Source organism: Peromyscus leucopus, chromosome 1 (genome assembly GCF_004664715.2).
Source record: "Peromyscus leucopus breed LL Stock chromosome 1, UCI_PerLeu_2.1, whole genome shotgun sequence".
NCBI lineage: Eukaryota > Metazoa > Chordata > Mammalia > Rodentia > Cricetidae > Peromyscus > Peromyscus leucopus.
Genome location: NC_051063.1, coordinates 172,305,334 through 172,323,262, shown reverse-complemented (window position 1 = coordinate 172,323,262; position 17,929 = coordinate 172,305,334). Strand labels below are relative to the sequence as shown.

The 17,929-nt window shown below is 55.3% G+C and overlaps 1 protein-coding gene across 2 annotated transcripts; it reads right to left on the bottom strand.

The window, feature by feature from the left end:
• Positions 1-3,197: 3,197 nt before the first annotated feature.
• On the bottom strand, positions 3,198-17,611 carry Bcam (basal cell adhesion molecule (Lutheran blood group)). Of its 2 annotated transcripts, XM_037201658.1 has the most exons (16): positions 17,503-17,573; positions 16,878-17,014; positions 15,439-15,560; positions 13,971-14,199; positions 13,793-13,863; positions 12,296-12,392; positions 12,027-12,209; positions 11,243-11,379; positions 10,560-10,716; positions 7,175-7,293; positions 6,939-7,080; positions 6,028-6,164; positions 5,729-5,873; positions 5,494-5,638; positions 3,744-3,861; positions 3,198-3,654 (listed from the first exon to the last, which is right to left on the bottom strand). In XM_037201658.1, the coding sequence occupies exons 2-16, from the start codon at positions 16,894-16,896 to the stop codon at positions 3,649-3,651; spliced, it is 1,827 nt and encodes a 608-aa protein (XP_037057553.1). In that variant the 5' UTR covers positions 16,897-17,014; positions 17,503-17,573; the 3' UTR covers positions 3,198-3,648. The 2 variants fall into 2 exon arrangements, with proteins under 2 accessions (XP_037057553.1, XP_028749692.1); XM_028893859.2 differs by lacking the exon at positions 16,878-17,014 and having other exon boundaries at positions 17,503-17,611.
• Between the last annotated feature and the right edge of the window lie 318 nt (positions 17,612-17,929).

Below are 17,929 nucleotides of genomic sequence, written 5' to 3'. Positions count from 1 at the left end.
GGGGGGCGGGAAGGTGGTGTTACTTTTTAGACAGGGTCTTTTTTCTTTTTCTTTCTTTTCTTTTTTGTTTGTTTGTTTGTTTGTTGAGACAGGGTTTCTCCGTGTAGTTTTGGTGGCTGTCCTGGATCTCGCTCTGTAGACCAGGCTGGCCTCGAACTCACAGAGATCCACCTGGCTCTGCCTCCCGAGTGCTGGGATTAAAGGGATGCGCCACCACCGCCCGGCTATAGACAGTCTTAATCAGTAGCCTTGGGTGGCCTGGAACTCCAAGGAACTCTAGTTACAGCCCCAGGCTAACCTCGGGTTTTCAGTAAGCCACCTGCTTCTGCCTCTCAAATGCTTGATTCCCAGCGTGCACCACTGTATTTGGTTTTGTTTGCTTGTTTTCCCCTGAGACGGGGTCTCATTACATCATGCCTCGGCTGGACTCACTCTGGCAGTATGCCTCCTGCCTTGCCTCCATGTCCTACTGAGAATGCAGGTGTGAACCGCCATGCCTATCTGGACTTGAATCAGAACGCACCCCCCATATTTGTTTATTGTTTATTTAGCATTGTGTGTGCTCGCGCCGCGTGGTGCTTGTGTAGAAGACGTAAGGCAGATTGTGTGAGGTGGTTCTCCTGCCACTAAATGGGATCTGGGGACCGAGCTCAGGTCTGGGGACAAGCACCCCTGTGCTGGGCAGCTAGTCAGCCCTCCCTGGCTTGTCCCAGCATTCTGCAGCGTGAGGCAGGAGGATGGAGTTGGAGGCCAGCTTGGGCTACTTGAAACCTTGTCACAAACAAGCCAGCCAGCAAATAGACAAATCTGCCATCTTCAACTCTGCCGTACAGAGGACAAGAGAGCTCTACCCACAGGGACAGAGACGGGAGAGACAGGAGCAGATCCCGGCATCTGTCGACAGGAGGAATCCTCCTCCCCCAAGCCAGTTTCATTTCCCAGGGTTTCAGTCACCCACGGTCAGACTCAGTCCAAAACTGTTCAATGGAACATTCCAGATATAAACAATTCATAAATTTAAAATAGCTTTCATTTTAAACAATTTTTACTTACTTGTTTCTTTATTTAGTTTTTCTTTTCCTTTTTATTGAGAAATTTTCTATTTTAAACAATTTTTAACAATGCCATGCATTATGTTGTTATACTTATTCTATTTTATTTGTGTGCATATGCATGTGCGTGTGTGATTGTGTACATGTGTGTACGTGTGTGTGAGTGTGGAAGCCAGAAGACAACTTCAGGTGTTCCTCAGACACTATCAATCCTAAACAAAATATATGTTTTACTGTTAATTATGTATGTTATGTGTCAGTGTGTGGGTATGGGCATGTTGGGTGCAGGTGACTGCAGAGGCCAGAAGAGGGCGCCAGATGCCCTGGAGCTGAAGTTAGAGGTGGTTGTGAGCTGTCTGATGTGGGTGCTGGGAATAGAGCCCCAGTCCTCTGTAGAGCAGTAAACACCCTTGACCATTGAGCCACCTCTCTGGCCCCAACCTTTTGTTTTTTTTGAAACAGAGTCTTTCACTGGTCTGGAATCTTGCCAAACAGGATGGACTAATTGGCCAGCCAGCCAGCCAGCCTGTCTCTGCTACAGAAGCACTGGGATTATGTTCAGCTTGTTATGTGGGGATCTAGGGATTGAATTCATACTCACATGCTTGGAAAATAAAGTTTATTTTCTGAGTCGCCTCCCCAGCCCTCCATTTTACTAATGATTGTTCACCTTTCTTTTATTCTTTTTTTCCTTACTTAACTTATTGAGACAGGCTCTCACACTGTAGCTCAGGCTGGGCTTGAACTAATGGCCATCCTTCTGCCTCAGCTTCCTGAGGGCTAGGATTATAAATGTGAGCCACCACACTTGGCTTTATTAGTAGCTACTAATTTCTTACTGATATTAGTTTATAAAGTGAGATGTATCGTAAGTGTATGTATATAAGAGAAAAACAGTACATGTAATGTTTGGTGGTTTCTATGTTTATGGAATTCACTGGTGTTGTGGGACAAATGCCTTATCCAAAGGGGAAGGTGTCTACTGTATTAAAAATGTGAAGTGCTGGGACATGGTGGCGCACGCCTTTAATCCCAGCACTCGGGAGGCAGAGGCAGGAGGATCTCTGTGAGTTCGAGGCCAGCCTGGTCTACAGAGTGAGTTCCAGGATAGCCAGGACTACACAGAGAGACCCTGTCTCAAAAAACAAAAACAGGGGCTGCAGAGATGGCTCAGAGGTTAAGGGCACTGGCTGCTCTTCCAGAGGTCCTGAGTTCAATTCCCAGCACCCACATGGTGGCTCACAACCACCTGTAATGAGATCTGGTGCCCTCTTCTGGCCTGCAGGGACACATGCAGACAGAACACTGTATACATAAAACAAAAAAAAACATAAAACAACAACAAAAAAGTGAACTAAAAGGCAAATGCACTGGCATACCCCTGTAATCCCTGAATCTGTGAAGTAGAGGCAGGCAGATCTGGATTGTAAGGCCATCTTTAGCTCCACACTGTGAGTTCAAAGCCAGCCTGGGCTATATGACCCAAGTCATCAGGCTTGGTAGCAGGTGCCCTCACTCACTAAGACATCTTACTGGGTCCAGTTACCTTGTTCTTTTGTGACAGTCCTGCTTTGCAGTCCCAGCCAGCCGGGAACTGTGTAGCCCAGGCTGGCCTCAAACTCAAACCCACCCGCTTCAGCATCCCAGCTGCCCAGATGACAGGCAGCTGTCACCACGCCAGGCCTCCGAAGGCCTGTCCTTTGCACGCTCTGCCCTGGGTCCCCTTTGCATTCCTCTTGTGAACCCTGCTTCCCTAGGGATCCCCAGCTCCTCCAGGAAGGGGAGAGAGTATTTCTAGTCTTAGCTTCGGCTCCCTAGGGACTCTGGGAATTTTTCCTTAAGGGGACAGGACCGCACTCCTAAGCAGGCACTGGGCATTGGTCCACGGTGTCCAGGCTAGCACTTGGACCCCTGGTATCACTCTTCCAACACCAGCCGGCTGAGTCTTGTGTCATGCTGGCTGTCTCTCAGTCTCTCACTCTCTCTTAGCCTGTCTCGTGCTGTTCTCCTTGACATCAGGCTTTTCCTGAGGGGTGTGAGGAGGCAGCCAGCCAGCAGTAGTGGGAGGGGAACATGGCCCGCATCGCCCCTTCCCTTTACAACACCCCCTTTCCCCTGCGAAGAGGACCCGGTCACAGGAAGGTATCCACGTGACAGGCAGCATTTATTTCAGAATCCAGTGTCCACAGATGATGGGCTGGGGGCGAGGGCAGGGATGGGGTGGGTTGGGGACTCCAGTGTCAGACTACACAGCGGGGTATCAGGTGTGGGGGGGGACAGTGCCCAAGCAAGGGAGACAGGAGGTAAAAATAGCCCCGGTCTGCCGACCCTCAGTGCCGTGTCCCAGGCCGGGCCCTGGGCTTGGGTCCAGGAGCTATTCTGGGGCCTGGGAGAGTTACATTCCCTGGAGGAAGGCCCCCTCCCAACCCCCCTCCCTCTTTCCCTCCCTGAGGCTGCTGGCCACTGTGGGTCCCTGCCCGGCAGGCAGAGGAAGGAAGGGAGGGCCGAGGAAGGAGGCGGAGGCGTGCGCGGAGCCGGTCCTCCGACGATGCCCACAGTTCCAGATTCGGAGACTGCCTCTGGGAGGTCCTTGGCCTCAGCACTGGTGACAGAACAGGCAGCTCAGCCTGAGCCCACGGGGCTGGCCCTGTGCTCAGTTGGTTCCCCAATGGACACCCAGCTATCACTTACCTCATCTCCAAAACCTCCGCTTCCACCTCTGCCTCCTCCGGAGGGCCCGCCCATGAGAAGGCCCGTCTGCTCCGGACGATCGGAGCCAGAGTGGCTCATCTCTGGTTCCCTGGAGGGCCTGGGGGAGGACAGCGGCATGGTGGAATGGTCACTGCTAGACACCGAACTGGGAGTGGGTAGGGGCGGCAACGGCATTGGGAGGCAGGGGAAGGCAGGGGGGAGGCTGCTGAGGTTGGAGGTGGGTTAGAAGCAAGGCTAGTTCTAGAGCGTGGCCCAGGACACTTATGGGCCGAAGCTGAGGATGCCATGGGAGGTTGGAGATGAGGTAAGGTGGGCTGATATGGTTGGTGACTGGTGAGGATTGTAGGAAGACTGTCCAGGAAGTGGGTTTGAGGCTAGACACAGACATGGGGTTGCTGGGATGTGGCTGCGGTGGAGAAAGACCGCACCTGCAAGTGTGGTTGAAGGAGCAGGGCAGAGCATTTGGGTGGAAACAGTCCCGTGTGGGACTTCGGATAGGACAAAGTCTAGACTGGAGATGAAGCTGGACTTGGTGGCAGAGGGTTCTAATTCCCAGCACGTGGGAGGTTAAAACAAGAGGATTGAAAGTTCAAGGCCAACCTGGACAACTCAATGTGACCTGGTCTCAGAATAGTCAAGAAGGGACTGGATACATGTAAAGAACCTGCCTAGAGTCCCCCAGTGTGGGGCTGGGGGTGTGGCTTACTGGTAGAGCCCCTGCCTAGAATCCCCCAGTGAGGGGCTGGGGGTGTGGCTCAGTGGTAGAACCCCTGCCTAGAATCCCCCAGTGAGGGGCTGGGGTGTGGCTCAGTGGTAGAGCCCCTGCCTAGAATCCCCCAGTGAGGGGCTGGGGCGTGTGGTTCAGTGGTAGAGCCCCTGCCTAGAATCCCCCAGTGAGGGGCTGGGGGTGTGGTTCAGTGGTAGAGCCCCTGCCTAGAATCCCCCAGTGAGGGGCTGGGGGTGTGGTTCAGTGGTAGAGTCCCTGCCTAGAATCCCCCAGTGAGGGGCTGGGGGTGTGGCTCAGTGGTAGAGCCCCTGCCTAGAATCCCCCAGTGAGGGGCTGGGGTGTGGCTCAGTGGTAGAGCCCCTGCCTAGAATGCCCAGTATGCTGCCCAGTTTTACGTCAATTTAGCATAGGCTAGAGTTATTTGAGAGGGCTCTCAGCTGAGAAAATGCCTCCATAAGATCAAGCATGTAGGCATTTTCTTTTTCTTTCTTTCTGGTTTTTCAATACAGGGTTTCACTGTGCTTTTGTTTTGCTTTGCTAATCAAAATGGGGTTTCTCAGTGTAGCCCTGGCTGTCCTGGAACTCCCTCTGTAGACCAGGCTGGCCTCCAACTCAGAGATCTGCCTGCCTCTGCCTCCCGAGTGCTGGGATGAAAGACGTTGCCCCACCACTGTCCTGCTTGGGGCATGGCTCAGGGACAAGGCCTTGTTTAGCATACACAGTCTGGGTTCCAGTTCCGGCACTTCAGACAGACTAGAGCTCAAGTTAGACAGAGGCTTGTAACGGGCGACGACATGAGGGAGATGAGGTCGGGTCTGGCTGGAGCAGATTTAGGGTGGGATTCTGGGTGGTAGGTATCCTTGGGTTGCAGATGGGCGAAGCTAGGCGGGGCAAGCGGGTGGCTGGTGGCCTTGGGACTCCTTTAGCAACAGAGCTGGAGGGTTTGGCTGAGGGCAGGACATGGGTGAGGCTGCAAAAGGTTCGAAGCCTGCCAACACTTACGGGGCCGCCTTCTCCGAGCGCCGGCAGCAGCCGGGGCGCCCCTTGCGTCTCATGCAGTAGAAAGCAGCCACCACGAGCAACAGAAGACCCACGCTGACGGCTACAGCCATGACGGCCACGCCAGCCTGCGCAGTCTGGGGGGCCACTGCGTAGAGAGGATGGCAGAGAGGTGCTCAACTCTCCAGATCAGGGTGGCCCGCGGGGTCACCCGGCACCTCCCCTCTTGGTTACCCACCAGAGCCAAAGTGGAAGACGTGGCCAATCTTGCCATGGATGTTAGATGCATCACAGGACACGCCCTCCTGGCTCAGGGCACTGGTCACTTTCACCCTTAGCGAGCTGCTCGTCCAGCCTTTGCCCTCAACGGGCGGCTCTGCTGGCTGTGGAGGCTTGGATCAGGCCAGGCCCCTTGGGATCAAGGGCTGGGGGTGTAGGCTGAGGTGAAGTGTAGGGGATATGAAGCTTGGATCGATGAGGGTCAGGGTCCCCTGTGGAACGTGGGGTAGGCTCAGAGTGGCAAGGAATGTCCCTTACAGTATCACCTCGCTGACTCCAGGTGAGTTTGGGCTCTGGGTAGCCTCGGGCGGAACAGACCAGCTCGACTTCTTCTCCTTCCATCCAGCTACTCCCCGATACGGGCTTTATCTCGTTGGGTTTTAACTCTGGTGCCCCTGTGGGTGGTGGGGACCATAGCAGAGTGAGTGGGAGGCGGATTACCAGGGAACAGAGAGAGACACAGGAGAGGGGGGGGGGGAGGGGGGGGGGACGGGATGGAGGGGGTGGACGGGATGGAGGGGTGGAGGGGGCAGGGTGGGCGGGGCGGGGGTGGGGGGAGACAGCTCAGGGACAGGGCACTTGCAGTACAAGCTTGAGGACCCGAGTTCACTCCCCAGCACCCAGGTAAAAAAATGGGCGCAGCCACACTGGGGTAGGGGAATTGCAGAGGCAGGAGGATTCCTGGAGTCCCCCAAACAGCCAATCAGTGAGCTCCAGGTCTCAAGAAGATGGAAGGGGCTGGCAGGGTGGCTCAGCCTGACAACCCGAGTTCCTTCCTTGGAACTGACCGGGCAGAACAGAAGAACCTAGTCCTGTGGGTTGTTCTCCGACCACCACAAAATGTCCCCCCCCCAAATAAATATACATTAAAAAATACAGCTGTGCACAGGGGTGTACACCTTGAATCCCAGCACTTGAGCGGCAGAGGCGGGCAGATCTTTTGTGAATTTGAGGCCAGTCTGGTCTAGGTAGTGAGTCCAGGACAGCCAGGGCTACACAGTGAGACCCCTGTCTCAGAACACACACACCCTGCCGCCCCCACAAGCAAAAAATAGAGAGGAACAGAGGAAGACACTCGGGGTTAACTTCAGGCCTCAGGCGTGCACACACACAATAAAGACAACTAAAGATGGACACTGTCCCCACACAAGGCGCCCAACAATCCCAACCTTGGACCACGAGCTGGAAACTCTGTGTCCGGCTCAGGAGGGGGACGGTGGGTGTGGAGGCTTCACATGTGTAGGTGCCAACCGAGTCAAAGGTGACGGAGCTCAGAGAGAGCATGGGGCCATCTGCCAGGGTCACAGAATCCTAGGGAAGGCGAAGGAAGAAGTCCAGAAGGGCCGCGAGAGCTTGAGAGGCAGAGGGAGTGCCCACGGCCCCCCAAGCCTCTTCCCCCAGTCACCTTGGTCCAGCGCACCGTAGGGGCAGGCAGGCCCCTGGCTGAGCAGTTCACCACTGTGCGGCTGCTGTTCAGGAACACATAGAGCTCCTCAGGCACACTCAGCTCCAAGGGATCCAGGTCTGCAGGGGGGGAAAACACGCTCACATTCCCCAGCCCTGGCCACTCGGCCAGGGCCTCTAGGGGGCCTATCAGGAGCAGACAACTCCGCATCGCTTTTTCTAACTCTCCCCAATACCATGACATCTTTACTCTGCATCCAGGCCCTTCAGCCAACAGCTAGGAGACCAGCTCTAAAGAATGCACTGTCTGAGGCTTTACAGTGCTGAGCTCAGGTCACGCAGGGGCTCCACCACTGAGCCACACCCCAGCCCCTCACTGGGGGACTCTAGGCAGGGGCTCTACCACTGAGCCACACCCCCAGCCCCTCACTGGGGGATTCTGGGCACAGGCTCTGCTTCAACGCTGTGCCTCCAGCTCTCTATCCCAAGCTTTTGCTTAAACTGAAATTTTTTGCTCTCTTCTCTGTACCTCCCCCATCCCACCTCCATAAAAACTCGATGGGCTTGGACCAGCAAGATGGCTCAGTGACTAGACACTTGCCACTAAGCCTGACAACCTGATGTCACTCTTCTAGACCCAAATGATGGAAGGCAATGACAGACTCCTGCAAGTTGTTCTCTGATCTCCACATGCACAGCGCACACATGCACACATAAATAATATGTGAGGATCATTTACAATTATCGGAAAACTTGATGGGCTCATGGCTGAGTATAAACACAGGAGGTAGAACGTTTGTCTAGCAGGGATAAAGCCCTAAGTACAAATGCCAGCATCTCAAAACACAACATTCTGGCTGGGTTTGGTGATTCTGCGCCTGTAATCCCAACACTTGGGAAGCTGAGGCTGGAAGATCTGAGTTTCAGGACAACCTAGGTTACACAGTAAGACACTGCTTACAGAAAAAAGATTTTTATGTTTCTTCCCCAAGAAGGATCACCCTACTTCCCTTCATCTGACCCCCCTCCCCTATCCGTCCTTACCATCTCTCTACTAATCTTTCCCTCACTATCTCTCTCTCTCTCTTTTTTGGTTTTTCAAAACAGAGTTTCTCTGTGGAGCCCTGGCTGTCTTGGAACTCACTCTGTAGACCAGGTTGGCCTCGAACTCAGAGATCCACCTGCCTCTGCCTCCCAAGTGCTGGGATTAAAGGCGTGCAGCACCACTGCCCAGTTTATCCCTCACTTTTTAAAACTTGTATTTTTATTATTTATTGTGCAGCGTGCATGAGCGCCATGGCACGTGGATGGAGGTCAGAGGGCAGCTTGCTGAAGATGATTCTCTCTCTCCTTCATGTGAGACCCAAGAGTCAAACTTGGATCACTGGGCTGGGTGGCAAGCTCCTTGGCTGGCTGAGCCCTGTCCTCACTTCTGTCTTCTCGGTCCATCCTCCAGCGAGCAGTCCAAGGGATGTTTTCAGAGAACACACTTGGTCCATCTTCCTCTCTGGCTTCATATCCTGCTATGGCTCCCCAGTACTCGGGGCATCGTGGCCAAATTACCACAGCCTACAAGAGCCTGTCTAGTCTTTGCCTCTCCATCTGCTTAGACACAGAGACCCTACTTTTAGGTTTAGTTCTCTCAAGAATACCAAGTTTGTCCCTAGGGCCTTCTCACTGGCTCACCCTGCCTGTGGCAGAGGCTCCTGGCACTGAGTTTCTCACATCCTTCTTCAGTTTCGGACCCACGTGGTCCCTTCTCTCAGAGGCCTCCCTGCCCCCGCAGCGGGGGACACCCGGATCTCGGGATCTCGCTTCCAACACCAACAACTGATTCCCCCAGCTGCTGCGAGGGCTAGCAGCTGTCGGCCCTCAGCTGTCTGCCCTCTGTGGGAATGCCCTCAATGGCAAGGAGCCCCTCACCCAAGGTCATGCCCCTTCCCCACACAGCACATAGACAGTCAGGCCCAGCTCCTTCACGCTAACTGGGGACAACTGTGGAGTCCCCCACCCCAAGACCCGTGTAAACCACAGCCAACCCTCGACTCTGCCCATTCTTGCTGCTTCTGAATACACAGGTCACAAGAGACTCCCCATAAACACGCTACCTGTAGACCCGGTGGTGGGGAACACGTCCAGGGCACTCAGACCGTGACAATACTTTGTCACCTAGCACCTCCGTCTTATCAGCTACTGCTCTAGGACACACTAATGTGACTAGAAGGGTTTGGGCCAGCACTCGGCTTCCGTCTCTGCTACTGTAGTGGGACTACATAGTGAGTTCAAGGCCAACCTAGCTTCATGAGACTCTGTCTCAGTTACAACAAAATAACCAAACATAGGATGTGGAGAGAGCTTAACGGGTACAATACTTGCTATACAGGCATGAGGACCAGACTCCTAGAGCCCCTGCCTAGAATCCCCCAGTGAGGGGCTGGAGGTGTGGCTCAGTGGTACAGCCCCTGCCTAGAATTCCCCAGTGAGGGGCTGGGGGCGTGGCTCAGTGGTACAGCCCCTGCCTAGAATCCCCCAGTGAGGGGCTGGGGGTGTGGTTCAGTGGTAGAGCCCCTGCCTAGAATTCCTCAGTGAGGGGCTGGGGGTGTGGCTCAGTGGTAGAGCCCCTGCCTAGAATCCCCCAGTGAGGGGCTGGGGGTGTGGCTCAGTGGTAGAGCCCCTACCTGGAATCCCCCAATGAGGGGCTGGGGTGTGGCTCAATGGTAGAGCCCCTGCCTAGAATCCCCCAGTGAGGCACTTGCTTTGAAGCCCCAGGTTGCACATAAAGGGCTGGGTGTGGCTGTGCATGCTTATTCTAGCACTAAGGAGGCAAAGACAGAAAGGTCTCTGGGGCATGCTGGCTGTTGGCTTAATCAGAGAGCTCTAGGCCAATGAAGAGATGCTTCTCAAAAAATAAAGTGCCAATCCTGAGAAACGACAGCTAAGGTTGACCTCTAGCCTCGACACACTCATGGGCGTGCGTGTGCACGCGCACACTCACACACTCACAGATACGTACACACACAAAGAATACTTTCTTCCTAGCAAAGTGATGGCAAAAGCTGCTTAGAAACCCAGGGTGGAGCCAGGTTAGAAATCAGTGGGGTAGTGAGGAAGAAAGGGGTGTGCTGGAGCCGCAGCCTGGTCGGGAGGAGTCAGCTGCTGGTGAAGCTGCTCAGGGTGAACACAGAGGGCAAAGGGGACTTCCTCTTTCTCTATGCAACACTGGGAGCCACAGCAGGTTCCAAACAGGGGGGAGCATCGAGTGTGTGCTCTGGAATTAACACTCTGGAGAGACTGGGAGGCAGCTAGGAGGAGCGAGGGTGGGGACCCTGAGGGAGAGGAGCTGTCGGGAGCCCGCCCCCCGCCCCCCCCTGCCCCAAAGCGCTCACAGGCCACATGCAGCTCTAGGCTCTTGACAAGCTGCACTTCCTCGTCGGCATCGTAGTCCTCCACTCTGCAGCCATAGACGCCGCTCTGGTCCCGATGCACCCTCTCCAGGGTCAAGTTCCCCCTGAAGTTGACATTTAGCTGTTCCTCCTGGGTGCCCTGAGTAAGCAGATGGGACACAAGAATGAGACGCTGTTCTGGGGGTGACTGGGGTGGAGTCAGGGGTCACACCGGTTGAGTATATCCTCCAAACCATCTCAAGTCAGGGTCAGAGTCCTTCAGATCAAGGATCCTTGCCAAGCTAAACACCCTCGGGGTAAAAATTAGGAGTTGGGGTTGTGGCAGAGCCCCTGCCTAGAATTCCCCAGTGAGGGGCTGGGGGTGTGGCTCAGTGGTAGAGCCCCTGCCTAGAATTCCCCAGTGAGGGGCTGGGGGTGTGACTCAGTGGTAGAGCCCCTGCCTAGAATCTCCCAGTGAGGGGCTGGGGGTGTGGCTCAGTGGTAGAGCCTCTGCCTAGAATCCCCCAGTGAGGGGCTGGGGCGTGGCTTGGTGGAGCGCAGTTGTGTAGCGTGTGGCAGGCCCTGGGTTCTATCTCCCACACCTCTAAAGATAGACAGGAGGTTGATGAGGTCAGTGTGACACAGAATCAGGTGGGGTCCAATGGACCACCCACCAAGTGAGTTACCTGCAGGCGGAAAAAGGAATACTCCGGGCTTGGGCTGCCATCACCCTGGCAGAGCAGCTGGACAGCGTCACCCTCACGTACCCAGCCCTCCGTGGTGGATGGACTTCCCACCCAGAACTCCACATGCTCCGTGGGATCTGTGGGAAGACAGGAAGTAAAGTCATGTGTTAAGGTCAGTCCTACTTTTAAGGGGAGAGATACAGTATCTAAAGCTTAGAAGTTTTATTCTTTTTTTTTTTAATTGGTTTTTAAGATGTGTGTGTGTGTGTGTGTGTGTGTGTGTGTGATATGTCTTATTCCTTTCGTTTGATTTGGAGACAGGCTCCGTCTCTGTAGATCAGCTAGATTTTGTCCTCCCCATCTCCCCGTCTCAGCCTCCCCAGTGCTGAGATGACAAGGCACAGGTCACCTCACCTGATAGGTCCAGACTCACTCTGAGAACACACCAAAGGTCAGACGTCTAGGGAAACTGACAGAATGACTCAAGGGTCAGAGGTCAGTGTACAACTTGAAATTTAAGACTATATGTGATATGGGGACCCAATTCAGTGGGAGAAGGTGGAGCATCCCATGGGGTACAGGGTCCTCTGCTGAAGTCAGTCAGTATGATTGTTTGGGGTACTATTTGAGGTCAGGGGTCAAAGTTTGCAGCCCATTTCAGCATTGTTGCACCATGAGGTGAGCGGGTAGGTAGTATGAGGATGCAGACTGGAACCGGAGCCTGGGAGTCAGACCTTGCTGGGATAGGATCTTAGGTCAGGGGCTGGGGGGTCAAGGGACTCACAGTGCAGAGTGAGCTGGAAGTTAGGGCTGTCCAGGCGGCCATGTTGGCCTGAGGGCAACCTGTAGTGAGAGGCGCAGTGGAAGTTGGCATCCCGATCCTCCTTGTAGACCTTCAGGTAGAGGGTGCTGGTCAGGGAATACAGGCCCGAGGCCTCCCGGACGATGCGGCCGGTCATGTAGCCCTCTGTGAGAGAGGTAGGCAGCAGGATGAGGTGAGCCTGCCACCAGCCCCCACCCCGAGCCCCCTCCCCTAGGCTCCCGATGGCTCACTTGGGTTCATCTCCATGGGCACATCCAGACGTTGCCCGTTCCGGTACCACGTGATCCGAGGCACCGGGTTTCCGTTGGGGCTGCTGCAGGTGGCAATCTGGGAAAGACACCGGCGTGGCCCGGGCTTGGTGCCAGGACTCTGAAACCTGGCTCTCTTTTGCCCAGATCTCCCCTTTAGATGTGTCCACTGGGCTCTGTCTCTCCAGGAGAGGAGACAGAAGTCCCTGACTCACGTTCCTCCCAATCAAAAGCCCAGAACCTGGGGCCTTGAGATGGCTCAGCCAGGAAGTGTGCTTGTGAGGGACATGGAAGACCGGAGTTAGGTCTCAGGAACCGTATAGAGGTATATATAGAGAGCGGCTCTTAAAAGTTGTCTTGCCGGGCCATGGTGGCGCATGCCATTAATCCCAGCACTCGGGAGGCAGAGGCAGGCTGATCTGTAAGTTCGAGGTCAGCCTGGTTCTACAAAGCTAGTTCCAGGAAAGGCTCCAAAGCTACAAAAAAACCTTGTCTCGAAAAACAAGACAAAACAAAAAACAAACAAGCAAACAAAAACCCAAAAAAGTTGTCCTCTGGGGGGGAGGGTCGGGAGGAGGGAAGAGGGGGATCTTTGATCGGTGTGTAAAATGAATGAAAATTTTTTCTTAATTAAAAAAAAGAAAGAAAGAAAGAAGTTGTCCTCTGATTTACGCTGTGGCATGCGTGTGCCCCCTTACCCCCAACAATTAGTTAAAAACATGGACCAGGCATGGAGACACACAACTCTCAATTCCAGCTCTCAAGAAGCTGAGACAGGAACATCAGCTTGGCACTAGCCTGGGCTACATAGTGAGTTCCAGGCCAGCCTGGGCTACATAGTGAGTTCCAGGCCAGCCTGGGCTACATAGTGAGTTCCAGGCCAGCCTGAGCTACATAGTGAGTTCCAGGCCAGCCTGAGCCTCAGGAGACGCTATTTCACACAACCCCAAGCCAAAGCCAGGGGTGTAAATCGTAGCACTTGAATCACTAAGTGTAGAGGCAGGAGGATCAGGACTTCAGAGCCATCCCTAGCCACACAGCAGGTCTGAGGTCATGCTGGGCTATGAGACACTGTTGCAAACAAAACAAAGCAAAAAATAGACAGAATGGGTACGATGGCACAGGCCTGGGAAGTCAGCACTTGGAAGGTATAAGTGGCAACATAGAAAGTTTCAGGATAGCCTGTGCTACATAGCCTGTGCTACATAGGGTCAACCTCCCAAACAAAAACAAAAACAAAAGCAAAACAAGGAAAGTATCCAAGATAGAGAGCACCTGCCCAGCATGCTCAAAGCCCTGAGTTCAATCTCCCATACCACAAAACAAAACAGTAGCAGGGTTGGGGATTTAGCTCAGTGGTAGAGCGCTTGCCTAGCCCTGGGTTCGATCCTCAGCTCCCCCCCCACCCCAAAAAAAAAAAAAAAGCAAAGAAGGCCTTGGGACTCTTCATCCACTGCTCTCAACTCCAGCACTCATTACCTCCTGGGCAAACTCCTCCATCACAGACAGCGTCCCTTTGTTGGGAGACACATCCGTAGCTTCGGGGGTCTCTGTTGGGGAGATGTTCATGTCAGGAGCGCCTTCTCTGATTATCCCTCCCACTTCACCCCACCGCCCACCCCCACCGGCTCCTTGGGATAGTTTTGGGGACACTCACTAAACACACGGACACTTGAGGTGGCCTCTGAGGTGCCTGCTGGTCCAGCCTTCACCACGCACACGTAGTCCCCCTCATCGCCCACCTGGGCATTTGCTATCTCCAGGCGCCCCTTGGAGTCCAGCTTGTAGGGGGGACTGCGGCCCCGAGAGCTGTGGACTGTGCGCAGGAGCTCTGCGCCCTGTGGCTCCACAGAAGCCAAGTGGTGCCGGGACCCGGAAGCATCAACCTGTGGGTATGGACAGGGACAGTCCTAGATTGGGTTGTGAGCCCTCCTTTGCTGCTGTCTCCCTCCAAGATTTTTTTTTTTTTCTCTTCTGGGCCTAGGGAAAGAACCTAGCAGCTTCCACATGCTAAGGAATCACTTTACCACTGAGCCACACCCCCAGCCCCTCACTGGGGGATTCTAGGCAGGGGCTCTACCACTGAGCCACACTCCCAGTTCCTCACTGGGGAATTCTAGGCTAGCATTCTACCAATTACACTCTCATTCCTCTTATTATTATTATTATTATTATTATTATTATTATTATTATTTTTATTTTTTGGAGACAGGATTTCTCTCTCTGTAGACCAGGCTGGCCTTGAACTCAAGGATCCACCTGCTTCTGCCTCCCGAGTGCTGGAATTAAAGGTGAGGACCACCATGCCGGGCCATACTTCCTTTTAAAATTGTTTTTTTAAAAGTATTTATTTTATCATTTATATATGTGTATATGTGTCTCTGTGTGTGTTTGCACTCGAGTGCGGTATATCCATGGAGGCCGGAAGAGGGCAACGAGTCCTCTGGCACTAGACTCACAGGCAGTTGTGAGCCTGAGAAGTGAACTCAGGTCCTCAGGAAAAGGCCCAAGTGCCATTAAGTGCTTACCCCCGGAGTAAGTGTTCATCCGTGGAGTGGAAATGCGGCTTTTGATGGTTCCATGTGGGGTAAGCACGGACCCATGGGGCCAGCATTTACTGCAGCCCCCCAATCTTCTCATCTCTGTGTAATTTTTATATAGGTATGGGGTCTAACTTCGTGGCACAGACAGACCTTGAACTTTCCATCCTCCTGATCGGCTGGGATCACAGGCCTCAGCCACCTGTCATTTCCCATGCCTGCCCTCTCCTAAGTCCTAAGGTGTTCCCCACCTTCCTGTGTCCCTCACCCTCCCTCCTCTTCTGCCTCTCCTGCCCTCTCCTTCCCCCTTGTCTCTGTTCTGTGCGGCCCCTCACTCCAGAGCCACGTTCCGAAGGGGAACCACTTCCTCCGGGCAGGCTCTGCCCTGCTCAAACACCCGGCACCGTGCAGAGTCCCCTGCCTCCCTGGGTCTGTGAATGGAAACGGGGCTCCACGCGAGGGTCTTCCAGCCGTAAGGATCCGTGCACGGGGGCGGAGCTAGCGGGTGTTGCCGTGACCAGGCCACTGGGCCCTCCTCTCCCTCCTCCCCACACCCTCCCCAGCTCCCAGCCACAGAGGACTCACAAGGAACCATTCCAGCACGTAATGCTCAGGGTGCTCCCGAGGAGTGCAGTCCAGGGTGATGAGCTCCCCTTGCATCACCTCGACCAGAGGGGGTACGGACACGTGCACCTCAGCTCGGGCGCCTGCAGGACGGTGGGGCATCACATGTCTATCCCACGCTACCAACAGGGAGAGCCCTCCAGACCTCAGCCTCCCCCCTCAGACGGGAAAGATGTGGCTCACAGCTCTCCCCGCTTAGACACAGAGGTCCAGACCCTTGCCTCCTCCCTCCGACAGGAGTCCAGGCTCCAACCTCCGCCCTCCTTCCTTGATCCTCCCCGAGTCTGGGTCCCACCAGGTTCCCTCCAAACCCTCTTTTTAGAGTCTTGCTGTGTAGCCTTGGCTACCTGGAACTTGCGAGTTATTTGAGTCAGGCTGGCCTCGAACTCACAGACAGCTACAGTTGCCTCTGCCTCCTGAGTGCTGGGATTAGAGTTCTGTGCCACCCAGGCCCAGCCTTCCCGACTTCTGCGGATTACGGTCATGCCTTTTCCAGCCCTCCAAGCTAAGGTCTCACTTCTCTGACCCAGTGTAGCAAATGTGCCCTCAAGGAAGGGCCAAGCCCGACTCTCCCCTAGGCCTCTAGCACTCAGGGCAGGACCTGGCCTGGGGCCGAAGAACAGGTCTTTCTCCATCTTTGTTTCTGTTTCTTGATCCCATCCTATTTTCTCCAGTAGTTCCTGGGGGCCCTTCTGCTCTCTGATGTGTGGGGGCTAGGGTGTGGCCTGCAGCTGGGCCAGAAGCTGGATGGGTGTGTGGGAGTGGTAAGGGGGGGACAGGGCTGGGCAGGTTTCAGGAATGTGGGAGGGCCAGGCTGGCTGAGACCTGCCCGGCTTGGCGCCAGAGCCCCCTACCTGCCCCCCCCCCTGACAACACCCCCTCCCATCTCTTTACAAGAGAAGCTTGAAAAGGGTAAGGTGAGTCACCTGGGCAGGGGGTGAGGCGGGGTCCTGAAAGGGAAAGAGCTGGGAGTTTAGACTGCAGTAGCCTGAGGCACAGGAGGCAGGATGTTGGAAACATGCGTCTCTGGATCCGAGGGACCTGGGAACTTGGGCCTTGGACTCTCTCCTGTCAGGGTCTGGTGGGTAGCATAGTTCTTGCTGGGAATCTACCCTCTGGGACGGCATTTTGGCATCTTTCCTTTCCCGCCCAGCCTGGCGCAGGCTTACTCCTGGGTTCCCACTATAGACCACGCTTGTGCCGGGAGCCTGGGTTCCCAGGCACCCACCTCCGGCCCCAGCCTGTCCCAGGGGAGCCGATGTGGGGCCAGGCTGGTACCCCGGGTTGGGTGTGAGCTGCAAACAGCCAAGGCAAGCAGATAGATATCCTCTGTCCTCCCTGGTCCCTTTCCACCCTGTTCCCAGTGTCCCCCAGCCCCTCTGTTCCTCCTCCCCTCTCACCACATGCAGGTGTGTGCATTTATCAGGGGCCCCAGGAAAGGGGCCCTTTCAGTCGGAAACACTGTTCCACGTTCTCGGCCAGGCTTGGTGCTCCCGGCCCTTTTTGAGAGGTGGGTCCTTAGAGACAGCCTAAAACTCTGAATTGAGGGGAAACCCCACATCACAGTAAGTGCTTTAGCCGCGGGGTCCCCAACTTCCCCGAGGAAGCTCAAACTTAATCACTTAAGAGATCAGCTCTGGGGTGTTGCTCTTCAGTACGCTAGCAGAAGCTACTTTACTAAGCAGGAGGGCGGGGTGGGGGGCGAGGGGTTAGGGAGCCCAGAGCCCAGATTCCAGGTACCCAAGGTTACCAGGGGTCGCAAGCCTAAGATTCCAGAGTTCCCAGAGAGCCGGGAAGGGACAGCTAGCTATCTCAGGTTGTGTCTGTTCCAGCGCTAGGGTATCCTCAGCTCTCGGATCGGGTACATCCCAAGGCCTCCCCGCCTTCCTCTCTGGTGGGGAATCCCTAGATTGTGCTCCTCGGGGAGATGGAAGCTTGTTCTCCTTGTCTTCCCGGGGACCCCAGGAGCCAACCCCACCAACCCCAACTCCAAGTCTCAGCTCTGCCCTCAGCCCCAAGCCATACCTGAGTGGCCCGCCAGCAGGAGGGCGAGCCACAGCAGCCCCGCGCGGGCGTCTGGGGGTTCCATGTTCCCTGCGGTGGCGGCGGTGACTGAGCCGGGGTGAGGCTCTCGGCCGCCGTGAGGCTGGCAGCGGAGGCCACGCCCAGGGCCACGCCCACCCTCCCCCCATCCCCAGGCCGGGCGCAAGGCCAAGACCTCCCACTGCCCAGAGAGGACCTCCCACCCGCGCGCGCGGGGACCCGCCAGCACCGCCGCGCGCGCCGCTCTCGTCCAACCCACGCCCGCGGCTGCCCTCCGTGGTCAGGGGGGGCCTGACGAACCAGTCGAGCCAGGGCCCACAGCGGGGATCTGAGGGACACCGCGGGGACCCTCGCTCCCTTCCTTCCTGGCCACCTTCGGGACCTTGCCACTCATTTCCACGGTGGCAAG

What these genes read in the sequence shown, in the direction of transcription:
- Bcam (XM_028893859.2), bottom strand. Translation starts at nt 17,566, where the DNA reads ATGGAACCCCCAGACGCCCGCGCGGGGCTGCTGTGGCTCGCCCTCCTG. An exon ending in CTTCCAGCTCACTCTGCACT is followed by an intron (nt 11,380 to 12,026) that starts GTGAGTCCCTTG and finishes GTCTTCCCACAG; the next exon opens with ATCCCACGGAGCATGTGGAG. An exon ending in ATTCCTTTTTCCGCCTGCAG is followed by an intron (nt 10,717 to 11,242) that starts GTAACTCACTTG and finishes CTGCTTACTCAG; the next exon opens with GGCACCCAGGAGGAACAGCT.